At 33.0% G+C, this 18745-nt stretch overlaps 1 protein-coding gene across 7 annotated transcripts in view; it reads left to right on the top strand.

Annotated features, from left to right (window-relative positions):
* The window catches only part of RUNDC3B (RUN domain containing 3B), a 214786-nt gene that overhangs the window by 72858 nt on the left and 123183 nt on the right, over positions 1-18745 (top strand). For all 7 annotated transcript variants that reach the window (XM_054496949.2, XM_054496952.2, XM_054496950.2 and 4 more), the window contains one exon: positions 9050-9135. In XM_054496949.2, coding sequence (XP_054352924.1) covers positions 9050-9135 — 86 coding nt within the window. The remainder of the gene's footprint in view (positions 1-9049; positions 9136-18745) is intronic.

Here is an 18745-nt window from a genome sequence, read left to right as displayed (position 1 = left end):
AACTTATAAATCATAATTTTTTGGACTTAGGCATTTGACAGATATTTTCTCAAAAAAAGAAGAAGAAAGAAGTGAGCCTATTACTTCAACGAAACAGCTGACAGTATTTGTTGCCAATGGTGAAATTAAAGATTTTAAGTAAAAACTAGAATTTTAGAAACTTGTGTTCACTATCTTAAGCTTCGTAGCTTCCCAATATAGCAAAGCTTTTTTAAAACATTGATGTTGATATCAACAAATGTACTTTTAAATTATTTAATGAAATGTGTCAACATTTGATGGAACTGCATAACTTATATTTTCCAAATGATCAATTTGTGGAATTACAAAATCATGTATGGGTAAAAAGATCAATTCAAAGTGCAAGTTAGATCAGTAGATTTAATGTACTATAGTATGAAAAAATCATTAATATGATTACAGAAACTTACCATTTAGTGAGTTTTGATCTAGAACAAAAGAAAATATCTACACTTATCTGAAAAGACTATTAAAAGATTCCCTTTCCAACCATATATCTGTGTGAAGCTAGATTTTCTTCATATACTTCAACCAAAACAACACATTGTAACAGATGGAATGCAGAAGCAGATATCTAATTCTCTTGTAAAGACACTAAAGAGATTAGAAAAAAATGTAAAACAGAGATACTTTTCTCACTAATATTTTTGTTTAGGAAAAATAGTTATTTTTCATAAAAATGTGTTATTTATGTTAACAGGTAATGGGTTTACTGTTTTGTTTTATTTTATTTTATTTATTTTATTTTATTTTATTTTTTAGAGACAGGGTCTTGCTCTGTTGCCCAGGTTGGAGTACAGTGGTACTCACTGCAGGCTAGAACCCCTAGGCTGAAGTGATCCTCCGACCTCAGCTTCCTGAGTAGCTGGGACTACAGGTGCATGCCACCATGCCTGGCAAATTTTTTAAATTTTTTGTAGAGATAGTATCTCTCTTTGTTGCCCAGGCTAGTCCAGAACTCCTGGCTTCGAGTAGTCCTTCTGCTGCAGCCTCCCAAAGTGCTGGATTACAGGCATTGAGTCACCATGACCAACTTGTTGTTTTTGAATTACCTAATATTTAAGTTTCCAGTTTTGACTTGTGATACAGTAAATTTGGTAGATATAGCCTACATAAAGCTTCCTTGGGGTCCTCAGTAATTTTTAGGATTATAAAATGTCTGAACTATTAAGTCAAAAGGATTGAACATCCCAAAACTGAAAATGTGAAATCTCAAATGATCTCAAAACTAAAACTTTTTGAGCACCACCGTGATGTTCAAAGAAAATGCTAAATGGAGCATTTAATGCAAATATTCCAAAATCAGAAAATACTCAAAATCTGAAATACTCTTGTCCCAAGCATTTTGGAAAAGATATACTCAACAGAAGGTTGAGTATACCTAACTAACTCAACTAACTAACTCAACTCAGGTATCAAATAACTAACTCAACTCAGGTATCAGCTTTAATGTAGTGGTTGTATTTATTTTTATTGAATTGTCAGAGTAGCTTTACTATTTTGACATTTAGAAATTACAGAATGAAACATTAAGTAGAAAATAAAGATTGAAAATTGATATTTACAGTTTTAAGATGAAGACATAATTCATTATTTCACAATTTTAGATTTATAAATTATATATCTATATAATAACCGAAAGCATAACAATTATCTTTCCAAATTATAGTTTCCAAGTTTTTTGTTCTTGCATCCTTTTTATTTAGGATTTTTTTTTTCTTTTGGAAAATTTTTGTTCAGCAAAACTGATGAAGATATGTTCAAATTAAATATTTTGTAAGCATGAACTAAGTATATGTTTTAAAAACCAAAATCTATAATGTTTAAATGTAGTGACATAATTAGAAACACAGGTAAAACATTTTTAGCTCATTAATATGAAAGTATACTTTTGGATACAGTTAATGGCTATGATTTTTGTCACCTTTTTGAGACTATAACTATAAAGTTCACTTGTTAAAGCCACTGCTCCCTCCTGCCAGTCTTCAACCAAGGGGTTGTAGCAACAAGGAACTTCCTGCCTCAATATCTTTCAACTCTCTCAGGTTGGATCAGTTTTCTTCTCTGTCTCACATGTTTTTAAACCAGTAAATTTCTTCATTTGTAAATTAATTGTAGATTTTCTTTTTTATTAAATTTTTCCCTCAGATATTTAAATCCTATTTTTATTACATATTAACAGATGTCTTTTTTGTCCCAACTATTGTCCTTTGACCTGTTTCCTCAAACTACTGAATTTTTAATTCATTTACTTACTTTTTAATTTTTGAACTACAGATTTTTAAAATATGCAATGTGAATTCCCCTTTGCATCTTAGGTGAGTTTTATCAGTTTTCCTTTTTTTTTTTTTTTTTGAGACAGAGTCTAGTTCTGTCGCCCAGGCTGGAGTGCAATGGCACGATCTCAGCTCACTGCAACCTCCACCTCCCAGGATCAAGCAATTCTCCTGCCTCAACCTCCCGAGTAGCTGGGACTACAAGCATGTGCCACCACACCTGGCTAATTTTTGTATTTTTAGTAGATATGGGGTTTCACCATATTGGCCAGGCTGGTCTTGAACTCCTGAGTTGAAGTGATCCGCCCGCCTCGCCTCGCAAAGTGCTGGGATTATAGGCGTGAGCCACAGCACCCAGCCTCAGTTTTCCTTTTATGTTTTCTTTATGGCTTAAGAATTATATCTACATTTCTTTTGGCTAAGGTTTAGGCTAAGGTTAAAGATTAGCTGTAATTTGAATGAATCAAATCTATAAAAAGTATTCTAGATGCTACATAAGCATTCTCATTTTCAAATCAAAAGTAGGAGAGAGGAACATAACAGTATATTCTAAACCCTTTCAATAGAGGGGAGGATATATTTATAAAACTAGCATATCCCAAAATACAAAAAGTAATTAAGAAGTTAACAAACATTAGAAATGTAGCATTTGGACCTGGGTGGACCAAAGAAACCCACACCCTAGCTGACCAACTCTCTTAACAAGGCTCTTGGAACTAATCCCCACACAGCAATATGTTATCTAGCAGACAGTTAATATTTATTGTGTGAAGTACTGGTATTGAGTATCAAAACACCACAGAACAATCATGTTCCAAATCCTGCATTTATATCTTTGTTTTGCTCAGGCCTCAAACAGATTCCATTTAGTGGGGAAAGAGAATTCTTTGAGTTGCCTGGTTACGCTGGGAAGAGTCTGTGGAGAAAGATTACCTCTATCTTTATTCATTGCAATGAAAAGAGCAGTTTACTTAATCTACTCAGTAAGTCACATCTGTCATGTCTCTGGATTGAAGGATTAAACAAATGCCTCAGACGGTAGGTTTATTGAGGCTTAGAGCTGCAATCTTGAACGACTACTAGCATAGTGTCATTTTGCCTTGACACATGTGAAAAGATATTTCAGAACTGAAGCACTAAATTTGCCTGGTGAACAGTATACAGCTCAGTACACTTGTATCACAATTGTATCATGATTATCTGTCCTGGTATCACTTAGATTCATATTGTAGAAGCTTGTAACTATGGACAATCTCATACTTTTGTCTAGGTTAAGATCAGTGGGCCAGGCGTGGTGGCTCACGCCTGTAATCCCAGTTTGGGAGGCCGAGGCATGTGGATCATCTGAGGTCAGCAGTTCGAGACCAGCCTGGCTAACATGGCAAAACCCTGTCTCTATTTAAAATATGAAAAATTAGCCAGGAGTGGTAGCACATGCCTGTAATCCCAGCTACTTGGGAGGTTGAGGCAGGAGAATCGCTTGAACCCAGGAGGCAGAGGTTGCAGTGAGCCGAGATCATGCCATTGCACTGCAGCCTGGGCAACAGAGCGAGACTCCATCTAAAACAAAACAAAACAAACAAACAAAAAAACAATGAAATGCTAACCATTCCCTTTCTCTGCTAAGTCTGTGACTAGTTTAGCCTATTTCATAAGACTTAAACATAGCCTAACAATAGAATAAAATATTTGAGTTGAGGATCATGTTTGTAATCTTTGTGTCTCCAGTACATTTGCAGCTATTATTTCTGTCATATGCAGGTGTTATGGAACATGAGACTTTTATTACATAAATTACTTAGGTTTCACACTAGAATCGGCACTCTTAGAAAAATGACTTTATCTCAGCAGGCACTGACTTATCTCACTCTTTTCTGAACTCACCCATCTTCCCCATCTGCTCTTGGGGCATATGCTCTTATAAACATATTATATGATCCCTGAAAAAAACCACTCCCAATTGAATCTTTAGTTACTACTGTTACTAACCTTGCAGATATTTACATTGGGTTTTCATGATATTCCAACTGATTTCAAATTCAAGAAATCTCTTCTCCTTGCTTTTTCATTTTCTTGGCCCCAAAATATGAGCCTTGTATTGTTCCTGAGTTCTTCCTGTCTTCTTGCATATTTTGTGAGGGATTGTCCCCCCATTTTCTTTGTTTTTAATAGCAGTTCTTGTTTTTAGCTAGATTTGGCTTTCTTAGGTTTCTGGTTGCTTATCCTGTACATTCCTTCTGTTGTTGAATTAGACCAGTTTCAGAATATGCTAGTTGCAGCAGCCATCCACATATCCATGCATCCTTCCATCCAATAAATTTTCTGTGCAAATATTGACCAGGCTAAGCAAGCTGAAGAATACAAGATATGGCCATGATTAAAAGTTCAGATGTTATTCTCAGTGCAGTGGGGGAGCTACTTGAGAGTTTTTTTTTTAAGTGATAGAATACTGTAATCTGATTTCCATTTTATAAGATCAACTTGGTGCTGTAGGGATAATAAATTGAAGGGAGGAGGAGAAGCAGAGAATTTATTTAGAAGGGTGTAACTGGAGTCTAAAACAGAGTCGATCCCAGAGGTAAGAAAACAATCAGGTTCCAGTGGTAACAGAATATCTTGTATCAGAGGGACCTACTGCTGAGAACAACTATAAAAGTTGAATAAAATATGTGAAGTAACAAATTTAAAATATAAGGGAACAACCAAGGCATGAGAACTTGAGTGGCCACAGTCCTGGAGAGATGGATATTACACGAGCTGAGCCACACATCCATCTTGGCTTTAGCTTAAAGTTGTTTGTCTATTCACATCCTAGGTATAGAGACTAAGCAGAAAGTTGTGGAGGTGGGGATTTTTATTTCCTTGGGCAGACAAACAGAAGTTGGAGCTTGGAACTGCCACTGAACAACAGACAAATGTGCCTGGAGTTGTGCATGCTGTTTTCCTATGGGGTCATTGCCAACTCTAAGTCATCTGTAGCTCAAAGCAAAGTCCCATAAACAAAGCTGAAAGCAGCAGGGAAGAGGTAAAACAGCTGATTGACGATTTCACAGTCTAGTTCTGGAGAGATAGAGGTTAGAGTTCAAGGGCAAACAAGGTGAAGGGGAACTGTAAACACTCCAGGTTTTTACTTGAGACCCCTGAAAGACAATATCTTTGGAGTAATGGAAATTCAGAAGATTAATACAAAAAAGGCCTAAAAGTAGTCCCCTAAATTGTGTGAGGTGATTTTCTAGTACTCTGACTGACTGCCAAAAGAAAAATCTACTCTGGAGAAAGGTAGCCTCAGAGTTGCTGTAAATTTTCATACAGAATGTCTAGTATACAGTAAAAAATCATCAGGCACATCAAGAAACAAGATTGAATGACTGAAATCAAGAAAAATGAAAAAGACAATTGAAACAAACCTATGGGTGATAGAGATTTTGGACTTTTAAGCAATTATAATAGGTTCAAGAAAATGGAAATAAATATGAATATTACTAGAGAACTGAAATACATAAAATTACTAGATTATTGGAATATGTTAAAATTCAAAGGCCGGTGTGATGGCTCACACCTGTAATCCCAGCACTTTGGGAGACCAAGATGAGCAGATCACTTGAGCTCAGGATTTCAAGACCAGTCTGGGCAACATGGCGAAACCCAGTCTCCACAAAAAATACAAAAATTAGCCAGGTGTGGTGGCAAGCACCTGTAAACCCAGCTACTTGGGAGGCTGAGGTGGGAGGATCACTTGAGCCTGTGAGGCAGAGGTTGCAGTGAGCTTAGATCGCACCACTGCACTCCAGCCTAGGTGACAGAGCAAGACCCTGTCTCAAAATAAAATAAAATAAAATAAAATAAAAACTAATAAAAGAAAAGAAAAGAAAAACAAAACACAAAAACAGATAAAACTGCAAAATATACATTCTTATCATACACCCAGAGGAGTTATATTAAATTGACCATTTTCTGAGCCATAATTTTTCTCAGTGAATTTCAGAGGATTGAAATTGTGTAAAGTGTGTTCTCTAACCACAGTGGAATTAAGCTAGAATCAAAAATAAGGAAAAATGACTAGAAAATGTTTATATGAGTGAAACTGAGGAGAACTTCTAAATAACCCATGGATGAAAAAATAAATCACAATTGAAATTGAAAAATATTTGGAAAGTACTGATAATGAAAATATAGCATATAAAAACTTGTGCTTAGAGGAATAGGCTTAAATAGGCTTTTGTGTATTTTAAAAAAGAATAGAGGCTGGAAATTGGTTACCAAAACTTTCATCTCAAGAAGCTATGAAAAAAGAAATACATTAAAGTCAAAGTAGAAGGAAAGAAATAACAGTAAAAATTCAATAAAATTGAAACAAATATATAAGAAAATCAACCAAACTAGAAGTGTTTTTAAAAAGATTAATGCAGTTGATAAGCTTCTAGCAAGACTATTCAAGAAGATCAAAAGATAATATAAATTACCAATATGAGGAATGAAGAAGAGGCCAAGTGTGTATATCTCACAGACATTAAAAATCCTAAAACAGGATATTATGAATAACTTCACATCTATTATATAAATTTGAAAATTTAGAAGAAATGGGAAATTTCTTTTAAAAAATTGCTCACCAAAACTAACACAAAAAGGATGGAAATATCTGAATATCTGATATTTTTGCTAAAGAAATGTAATCTATAGTTAAAAATCATCCCATTGCAAGCCCATTTTTAAATTGTTTTCTTCTTATGGGTTTTTAAGAATTCATTGTATTGTATGGATAAGAGTTGTCTGTCAGATATTTATAATTTAATTTTAATTTTCCCACTCTGTGCTTTTTTTTCTTTTTTTAAACTCTCTTAAATGCTGACAGCTCATTCCCTGAAACAGGAAAGAAGGTGGAGTGTATAGGTATTAATATAATTAGGCTGCTCAGTTTGGTGGTGGTAAAATGAATTTCTTCTCTTCTGATTGTGTCTGTTTTTCATTTGTGCATAAAGTAGGGATAGTATTGTAACCTAACTCACACAATTATTGGGAGGATTACTTATCTTCTTAATGTATATAAAGCTCTTAAAACAGGGCTTAGCACATATTAATTACATTTTTAAATCTTGATTACTTTTACTTATTTTTTCATAAACCTTCATTTTATGGATCACCGTTATCAACTGAAAAGGTCTAAATTCCTTAATCTAGTTTTTAAGTTGTTGTACTTCTTGGCCCAAACAATCTTTATAAGTCTGTTTGTCTTCTGTTCTATTAAAAGTTCCTTTGTTAAAGAAAAGAAACCATTAAAATTAGCACAACTTATCCTTACAATATAACAGGATTCCATACACATTGAAATGCGGGAAACTAAATGCAGCCCAGTTTTGTATGGATTGAAATTAATAAATCAGGAAGCAAGATTTTCCCTACATTTCTTATCTAGTAACAGCATAGTCTCCTGTGCTGAATTGTCTCTGGAGAGCAACTTTCCTGACTTCATTGGTGAAATTGTAGCCTTTTGATTCAAGACACTGCTATTAGTTTCTGTGTCTTTTAGATGAAATTTCAAGAGAGAATTTTGAGACTACTGGCCAGCCAGTAGCTTGCCTCTTCCTTCCTCTGTTCCTCAGCCACAGCTAACTGCAGGTTCCCCTAGGCTTACTCAGAAGGAACAATGGACTGAGCACAGGGCAAGCTAAAAGGGATGTTGAGCTTGGTAGGTAAATTGGCTCGCATGCTAACCATACCCTTATCATTCATTTTCTTCACAGTAGTACTGCTGCTTCTAGCCTGACAGGTTTTAACCACTGCCTATATTGACTCCTTTGTGACCTTTCCTATCCCATAGTTTGGTGAATTCACTAGACTTGCAGACATTTCTAGAGTATGTTTTTTTTCCCTTTCTGGTAGTTGACAGTCATATATATTGATTAGTGTCACCTTTATACTGCCATTGCAGTGTTTTGATTTTCTATGTGTTTAGTCTTCATGAAGTTTTTTAGAGATTTGTGAAAGAGCTGAGTGAAAATGAAAATAATTGAATTATGAAGTTCTTACTACGAATATGATCTCTTATATTCTTTAGTTCTAAATAGAAAGTCCATAAGAAAATTAATTACTTTTAGTAAGAATTGTCTGTTTCTGTGATTCCATGCTAGAATATGCTGGCTTCTGTTTTTTGTTGTTGTTTGTTTTTCTAGTTTAAATATTTGGTAATAGCTTTTAGAATTCTCTGGGGACACCAAATTCAATAGCTTATGATTTGGATTCATGATAAATCATGAAATTTGGATTTTATTACTAGTTGTATAAAACCTCCCACTGGAAGGAAAGGATTGAAAATTTTCTTAAATAAGTATGTTAGACTGATTATTTTTATTAATGAGAGAGAACTCTGTTTTTCATGATTTATGAGAGGGCTCATTTTAATTAGTTTGTTGATTGGCGGTATTGAAGTAGAGAGTTATATCTTATATAATTACATCATGTAATTCAAAAGAAGTCTCTAACCCAAGTAACTCAGTATTAATGTTCTGTCCTTTCAGAGGATAGAAAGTTAGTTTGACATGCTGTACCCTACATATTCAGAGAAACAAAATATATACTCTAGATAATCAAAATTTACCTATTTTTAATCTACTTAAACATTTTTCTTAGTCGTTATCAAATGTATATTTTGAATGGCTGTTCTTTACATATTAAAATACTTATATTTTTGATGGCACAGTGGCAAAATATTTTTTTAATTTTTTTTATATTTGATTCTTTCTTCTTCCTTTTAGGGTAGAGCCTGGATCAGAGTAGCACTCATGGAAAAACATTTATCTGAATACATCTCTACAGCTCTGAGAGACTTCAAAACAACCAGGTTTAAAAGTCGTTTTAATTTTCTAATATATATTTGAAAGAATCAGCTAAAGACTTAGAAATCAGAATAGGATGAAGAATCAATTTCTAAAATCCTCAACTGTTTTATTTCCTCCTTTTGTTACTACTCAGATAAATCTACTGACTTCTTAGGAAAATGTAATTTGTCAACTAAACATATATCTACCTTTCTGTAAAAAGTTACACATTATGCCTGGAATATCCTTTTTCTAAATCATTTCTGATTCATACTCTTTCAACTCTTGAAGCTTCATTCTCCCCATAGACTGTTCCCTGATGGATTTGAATTTAAGTATGAAATTTCAATAGCATCTTTTTTCTTTTCACCACCTCAGTGTTTCCTTATTTTTTTGCTTGTAAAGAATATACATTGGCCGGGCGCGGTGGCTCACACCTATAATCCCAGCACTTTGGGAGGCCGAGGCTGGCAGATCACCTGAGGTCTGGAGTTCAAGACCAGCCTGACCAACATGGAGAAACCCCATCTCTACTAAAAATACAACATTAGCCAGGCATGGTGGTGCATGCCTGTAATCCCAGCTACTTGGGAGGCTGGGGCAGGAGAATAGTTTGAACCCAGGAGGCAGAAGTTGTGGTGAGCAGAGATCATGCCATTGCACTCCAGCCTGGTCAACAAGAGAGAAACTCCATCTCAAAAAACATATATATATATAAAATTAATAATTTACTTATTTAATTCATATGTATAATTAATTATTGCTTATCTTTTTAGAACAATCTAAACCATTGTTTTTCTTGGATTGTATAAAGATGACATCCTGTGCCATGTGAAAAATAGGACTTTGTTATTTTTTATGATGGTAGAAAAGGGTACATATTAGGACAACTGTCATTCCTAATTAGCACTCATCTGCTGATCTTTATTTGTAAAGCCACTTTTCTTCATATCAAAAGTATTTGTAAATGAAAAGATTTAATAATTTTAGTAACTTAGACATAAACTGTTTAATGTAGCCAGTAACACATGCCATATATAAATTTAAATTAATTAATATTACATAAAATTACAAATTTAGTTTCTCAAGTGCTGTATCACATTTCAGATGTCCCATTGCCACATGTAGCTAATGGTAACCCAATTGGACAGATTTAGAGTGTTTTCCTTATCACAGAAGGTTCTGTTGGGCGGAGCTGCCTGAGATATTTCTAAATTACCATTCTTTTTTCTACCTCATTAATCATATTTCTGAAAGAAAAGAAAATAATTACAACTATAAACTAGTTTTGATAGAAAAAAATAAGCACAAAGAAATCATATCTCTGAGATCTTAACTTCCATATCCTAATGCAGGGTTTGACATTCTGGATTTTGAGAAAATCTGGGCATTTATTATGACACATTCTTTCAACTAACTAGCTGGTACTAATTAAGTATCTTTATTTAGTTGCCTCTATCTTTATTGGTAATATAATAGTAAACTTTTAATTTTGAGATACAAAGAAAATAATTGTCATGATTATAAGTTTGACCAGGATAGAAAGAGTTTTGGCAAAAAGAAATATTTGCATAAAGTAAATCTGATATATACTTATTTAACTTCTTTTCAAGCAACATGACACCCAAGATATTTCTAAAGATAAACAGTGAGATGATGATAAAACCTTAGACATTTGAAGTGAACTTTATAAAATGAAACATTTATCATTACTAAGTTTCATTATGAAACTTAATAAGCATTGAGGATACTAAGGCTTTGAAAATGAAAACAAAGAATAGTATCAGAATCAAGTAGCTCAAATCTAAAAATCCTACATTAATTAAATCAAAATCAAGTTTGCATAGTAATCATTTCCTATGCAAGTAGAATATTGAATCAAAGTTATGATAGTCTTTTCCAAATAGAAATTAAATAATTAATAATCTCTCTAAATTGTTAGTCTTGTTTATTAGTTTAAATTATTGGGTGGGGTAGAAATAATTTTTGAATAGATTATTTTTAGAACAAGTAGTTTAAATATTTAAAGGAAATGCTTTCTGCCTTGTTCTTAAGTGTTAACCATGCTTTTTCATAGAAAGGAAATGATTCAGCTCTAAAAAAGTACATGAAGTAAAAATATTCCTGTAACCATACATAAACATACAGTCTTCAAACAGAAACATGGCTTAGCATACAATGTTCATATATATGTATCTAATACACAGATATATGCACACATGCATATAATATTTACACATATACATTTATTGAATAATAGGATTTAAATGTGAATATAATGGCTTTGTAACTCTCAAGAAAGGAAGTAAGTAGGGAGTTATTTCAGAGTTTTTATCTTAGAAGTTAACTAAAAAATGTGGGAAAAAAATCTTATTTTTCTCCCCCTATTTACACTATTTTTTTTTTTTACTGAGATGAAACCAAAGACATTTCTTAATTCTAATTAAATTTGATTGCAAACTTCTGGTCAAGACAAATATATTCATAACATTAGATTTGTAAAATACAAACAATTAGAAAGAGTATTTGTACCTTACCTTTTATCTGGATGCTTCCTGAAGTGAGTACTCCTAGAAGAATGAGAAATGATCTCTAATCTTTAGGAATCTAGAGAATATCTGAATAAAGTAGATTTCTTCATGTTCTACTCTTCACAGATAAAGAGTAATGATAGCCTTTAAAATGGTAATACAAGTGTTTATCCCAGTACCAGAGGAGGAGCTACATGAACTAAGGCAGGCAGGCTTGAAAGCATTAATCAGTGAAAACCCAAGGATAAGTTTGGGTGGAGGAAGGGTGGGAGTAGAGATAAAATAAATTTTGAGTACATGACTATGGCTCCAAAGCATTGAAGAAATATGTGTGATCTTTTTGCTAAGGTGTAGGACGTCTTAATGAGCAGTTGAAAAAACAAACAAAAACCTCGAAGAGTTACATAGCTTAGGGATTGGGGTATAATTGAAAAATAGCCAGAGTTGAGAAGTTGACAGAGTGAAGATTAGAATCTAAGCTAAAAAAAAAAAAAAAAGAGAGAGAGACTTCTTTTGGTAGGTTACGGGGAAGACCTTCAAATGAGAAGTGAAGTAAAAACTGAATTAATTTGTTCAAATTTTTAATTTCTCTTTACCCACTGACTAAAAAATAATTAGTAAATTTAAATTAAAAATACCGTATGATATTTCAAACAAAATTGAAAATGTAACAAGAATTTGAAGTAATAAATATGGAAAATATAAAGATAAATTAGCTTTATGGAAATCATTTGTTTACTTTGCAATTACATCAGTATTTAATTTATAATGAAAAAGTTGTGTTCCAAAGAAATGTTAATTTTCACAATGTTTTAGCACAAATTGAAGGAAGGAGTAAAGTATAAAATAAAACTTTGTAAATTCCTGAGCTGTCCCAAAGAGAAAAAATGAGTTAACAAACACTTTTCTCAGTTACAGAAAAGTGGACAGAATAGTGATAAGTAACCAAAATATTTTAAGAGTTAAGAATGCATTTTGGAATCTGAGTATGTATTGCGGGATCTGGCCAGCAGCCTGCAATGCAACAGGGCTCTCTGTTTGTTCTTAGGTGGATCGGCAGGTTGAGAAATAATAGACACACACAAGATAGTGAAAGCTGGGTCCAGGGAGTCACCGCCTTCTGGTCCCGTGGTGCCAACAATGCACTGGATATACCAGCATTTATTATTAAGTTTAGTGAGGGTGGGGGTAGGTTAGTGAGGGATTTAGGGTCATTTGATTATGAGGTGAGATGGTCACATGGGGATGAAGTAATTCTTTAACATAACATCTGTATATAGAAGTACAGTACATTTGTATGTAGAAGTACAGTATACAGAGATAAGAATTTACAATATAGTGTGTGTGTCAGTAATTTCTAACAGAGCCTTAAAGCAGAAACACAATCTTTCCATAACCTATGATTAGCAAGAAATTAATCAACAGTAACAATTGCCACAAAAGCTGGTTACAAACAATCCATGGAAACAGGATGTGAAGCTAGACAACCGGTTAGACCAGAATTTCTCAGAAAGGAGTATGCCTTAACTCTAAAGAGGCCTAGAAGAGCCATGGCAAGATGAGGGCGTTTATAGTCCTATCTTATCCATATGGACAGGCACCCCTCATGCATCCGTTTATAGGCTCTCCACAAGGGTCTCATTCCATTCCTAGAGCTATGAACATCTGCTTTTCTGGGATGGGAATCTTGGTGATGTGAAACCTCCCTGACTGCACATCCATTCATAGGCTCTCTGCAGGGGGAAGCACACCACGTGCTGTTGGCTCATTCTGGCAGTCCAACCTGGCATAGTCTTTACACAATCCTGCATGCAATTTTGTATTTACAATAATCAGGAGCATTTCATCTTTTATTCCATAGCAATAGTTTCAGGGGGTCTCACTACATCTTTCTCTATTCCTTTCACCATGAGCAAAAAGTTTGACTGAAGTAAAAGGCAGCAAATTCAATGCAATAACTCCAGTGAAGCCACAGGTAGTGTGAAATGCTATAAAGGATGAGGGAAATATAAATATTATATATATAATATTATAAATATATAACATTTAATATACAGCATATATTAAAGGACTAGAATGTGGGCATTAATAGATATTTTAATAATTTCTCTTTAACTCTTAGAGACAACAGAAGCCATTGGAATAGAAGCATTTCATCATAGGAAGGACAATATTGACAGATTGATTGATTGCTTTGTCACACTAGTTGTCCTGTTAGGAATAAACTGTAGAGGGCAAGGGCAAAAATCAGAAAGGCCAGTCAAGAGGCTTATTGCAACAATTCCAGTGAGAGATGGTGACTTGATCAGAAAGGCCTATTAACTGACCAATTACTGAAGGGAAGCTGGAGGGAATCGAGAGTGGAAAAGTTTTGAAACGGTTTGTATGGAGTAAGTGCATGATATTGGAAGGAAAGTCATTGACAAGGAGAGAATAGAGTAATATAAAGGAAATAAAGACAGGAATTGTCATTAAAATACTTGATGATTGCACATAGGCAATTTGCAAAAAGGAAGAGTAGAAATACAAAGAATACTAAGAGAATACTTGCTAGAAGTGCCAAAAACAGGCAAAAATTAATTGATTAATCAATTAATTTTTAAAAAAATAAAAAAAACCACGTTCAGAGTGATTACCACTTTGGGAAATCTGCCTACCATCATTAAAATTGACAGACACTCGTGGCCACGAGTCAGGTCCAACTGTCAGAATGACATGACTCCTGTCACTGTTGCCAGATTTGTGGGATATTGGGGGCAACATAAAATGGTTTTCAAGCTTATTCTGAGAATATAGAAAGTTACCAAATAAAAAGAGTAGCAAAGTTTGTTTTTCCCTGAAGATTTCCTGAGTGAGCTTTACAAAAACTTTTGAATTCTCTGAAAATGTACTAAATCATGTTCTGTTCTGTTTCTGAACTGTTTGAACTTCTTGGGACCTGTAGGAATTGCTAACAAGCTCTTAAATGTCTCCACTGCACCATATCATTTTTAGAAAGACCAATTTGTCTCATCTTTGGGCAATGTGCTATACACAAAATATTTCTGTTTTATGTTTCTTTTCTAATTTGACTCAGCATAGCCTGCGAACTAGTGAAGTTCTTTGCCCTCCATCAGATAGAAATAAGAAAGCCAAGCAACTAAGTTTCTATCACAAAGTGCAAGGTTTTCCCATAAATTTTAAGTTCTTTTTTGATAAGATGTCTAGTGAGAAGTGAAGGCTATATACAGCTGTTTACTGTACAACTGTTACAGCTGTACATGATTAGTGTAGAAATTTAAAACAAGTAAAATTTTTGGTATTTGCAATATAGTTTAATTGTATATGATTATGATATTATTACTTCTATGATTTTTTAAGATAGGGTCTCACTCTGTCTTCTAGGCTGCAGTGCAGTGGGACGGTCATGACTCACTATAGCCTTGACCTCTCAGGCTCAAGCCATCTTTCCAAATTAGCTGGCTAACTTTTAAAACTGGTTTGTGGAAACGGAGTCTCACTATGTTGCCCAGGCCAGTTTGTAACTCCTGTGCTCAAGTATCCTCTTGCCTCAGCTTCCAAAGTGCTGGAATTCCAGGTGTGAGCCACTGTGCCTGGCCTACTTCTATCATTTTTCTTTCCCTTTTTAAATTAAACCCTTGGGTTAAAGGTAAAATACAATCCAAAAGTGTTTTTTAATAAAAATCATGGATAATGGAGGTATTCTATATCAGGACACCTGTAATACATTCAAGAATGTAGCCAGAAAAAGTTTTATAGCCCTAAACCCTTTTATTAATAAAAATAAAAATTATAAATGAATGAAATTTTCATGTTAAACAAGATGAGAAAAGAAAAACAGAAAAAATAAAGGAAAGATAAAGCAAAAAGTAAACAATATTTGCTTTATCAGTTTATCTAAATTGAGAAACAAAATATATAATTACTAAATGAAAATAATATTTTTTGGTAAAAAATTTTCAAGAGAGACCAATTACTAGCTACCTTAACCGAGGTATATGTATAATAAAAGGACAAGGAGGAAGTAACCATTGACATGACATATGATGCATTTAAAAAATCCTACAATCTCTCTGCTATATATTTGAAAGATATAATGATAATTTCCTACAAAAATATAATTTGCCCAAATAGACCCTACTATATGTAAAAAATTTAAATAAGCTAATATCTCTATTAGGAAAAGAAAAATTTATCAAGACACTTCCTCAAAATCAATCATTAAGCCCAGATGATTTCAAGGAAGACTTGTATCAAAATTTCGAAGCCTGGATAGTCCCAATGATTTTGAAATTTTTTGCACCTTATAAAAAAGAAAATTTCAAAAAATTAAGGAAAAATCTAATACTTTTTGTCAAGTAAGTATGACATTTATACCTAAACAATACAGTTAGAAAAGAAAATTATGGACAAATATCAGTTATTAATATTGATTGAAATGTAAAAATATTAGAATACAACACGTCAGTAAGAAACTGATACATTTTGATCAAGTGTGATTTATTCTGGGAATATGATATTGATACAATATTAGGAAATCCATTGATATAAAAACCATATGAATCTTCTGGTTTGATGATTTGCTAGGAGGACTCATAGTCTTATTCATGGCTATCATATATTACAGTAAAAGGATGCAAAGCATATAAGTAAAGGGAAAAGGCATATGTGGCAATGTCCAGTGAAAACCAGGTATGAAAGTTTCTAGGAGTCCTTTCCCTGTGGAATCATATGGGCTGTGCTTAATTCCCTCAGCAACAACTTTTGACAACATACATGAAATGTTGTCCACCAGGGAAGCTCATTAGGGATTTAGTGCCTAGGGTTTCTATTAGGGGATAGTCATGAGGCACCTTCTGCCTAGCACCTATCAAAATTCCAGACTCCTAGAAGGAAAGAAAAAGGTTAGCATAAACTGCATTGTTTGTACAAGCAGTTTAGGCACAGTGAGCCATTCTTATCCATCAGAGTGATGGTAATCCTTCCAAAATCTAAGTTCTCGGCATCAGCCAAGCCTAATCTTTTAATTAGGCCTTTTGAAGGATAGAAATCAGGTCTGCTATATGTTAACTCTTTCTGCACACCATATTCATACATCTAAAAGTAAAAGCCAGCTATTTTTCCTCTGTAGAAGATGGAAAGTCCTTTGCAAAATGTATAATTTATTCCTGAGAGATGGAAAAAAGTACAAAATTGGTAATTGAGGTTTACTTTCTTAACATGATATGGGAATTTTATATAATCTTAGTCCTAGAATCAGTATTTTACTTAATTCAGAAACACTACTTGTATTTCCAATAAGATTTTAAATAATGTATTGCACTCTTTTTACTAATGTTCAACTTAATAGTAGAGGTTAGCCAATTCAATTAGACAAAATGAATCATTTAGAGACATAAGAATCAGAAACAAAAAGGAAAACTATTTATATTTGTAGATGATAAGGTTTTGTAAGTAGAAAACCCTAGAGATTCAGTAATAAAACTAAATTAAAATAAAACAATTCAACAGTACAGCATACATTAAAATAGCATATCTAATACATATACAGAAGTAACATCATAACACAGGTAACATAGTTACACAGGTAACATAATAACACATAAAATCAATAGTCAACAATAACTATAAAATACTAAGAGATAAATGTAAGAAGAAATGTGTAAAATCTACATAAAAAAATTTAAAAGGCCTGAAAAATATAAAATTAAAATTATTAAAATGGGAAGAAGTATTTTACTTTTGTGTAAGATGCTTAAACTTTATAGAATACAGCTTAGCTCCCTATACGTTAATTTATAATTTGACCGCAATCTCTATAATATGTTAATAAGTTTCTTTACATAATTAGACAAGTTGATACTGAAATTATATGTAAAAATAAACATACAAAATAAATATATAAAATATACAAAAGAAATATAATAAACATGTAAAAGTATACAAAATGTACAAAAATACACAAATAAATATACAAAATTAACTTGGAAATACTAAAAAGAAAGCTGTAGTATAGGAGAAGAAATTAGCCTTACCCAATACTAAATATACTATATAAAAACCTTACAATTAAAACTGTGCATTGGTGCATGCAGACATACAGTGAAATAGGATAAAGAAGTAATTATATAATAGAAATAAATGCAAGTAAAAAATAAACTTTAGTTTATGATAAAGGTAGAATCTTAAAACACTGAGGTGATGAGATTTGTAATGCATGGCTCTGGGATCAATCAATCAATCAATCAGTTTGCCATTTTGAAAAAGATATAATTAAATCCCTTCTCACATTATATAAAATAATAATTAAAATAAATGTAGTGTTTACTTTTTTAAAGAAATCAAAACATTCCAGGATGAGATAAAACAGAGATGAATTCCTATATAACCCTATGTAGGTAAAATTCTTCTAAGTCTGAATAAAATTTCAGAGGCAATGAAAAAAATTAGTGGAACATTTGACTACATCCAAAAAAAAAAAAGAAAAAGAAAAACTTTGCAAAGCAAAAACACCATATAGGAACATCAAAATACAATTGAAAAACTGGGAGAAAATATTTGCAACATTATTTTAACAATAAAAGACTTTTTTAATTAATACAAATTGAGAGAAAAAGACTAAAAATTTGATAGAAACATAAGGGCAGAGATGTAAACTGACAACTCACAAGAATATGTCAAAAGCTGTTAGACATATGAACATTTATTTAACTTTTCTTATTATAAGGGAACTATAAATATAAGCTGAGATATTATTTCTTTTATGTCATTTTAGCCAAGTTTAGATAGAAAGGTGAGAGAGAGAGAGAGAGACAGGCTGATGGAGGAATTACAGCACTCTGTGGTGAGGATATGTGGAAAATGCACTCCCATGAACTTTTGAGGAAATGCCAGTTTGCACATTCCTAAAGAAGGATATTTGGTTTTATCCAAAAAATCTACACAGTACCTTATGGCTAAGCAATTTCACTTCCACAAATCTAAGCAAAAAGATAAGATATCACAAATTTAAGCAGAAGATAGGATATGTGTGTGTGTGTGTGTGTGTGTGTGTGTGTGTGTGTGTATGCAATAATTATAATTTTCTTTTTATTTCTTTTTT

The sequence above is a fragment of the Pongo pygmaeus genome, chromosome 6 (assembly GCF_028885625.2).
Source record: "Pongo pygmaeus isolate AG05252 chromosome 6, NHGRI_mPonPyg2-v2.0_pri, whole genome shotgun sequence".
NCBI classification, from domain to species: domain Eukaryota; kingdom Metazoa; phylum Chordata; class Mammalia; order Primates; family Hominidae; genus Pongo; species Pongo pygmaeus.
The sequence above is the reverse complement of the archived record's forward strand: the minus strand, read 5'-3'. Positions and strand labels throughout refer to the sequence as shown.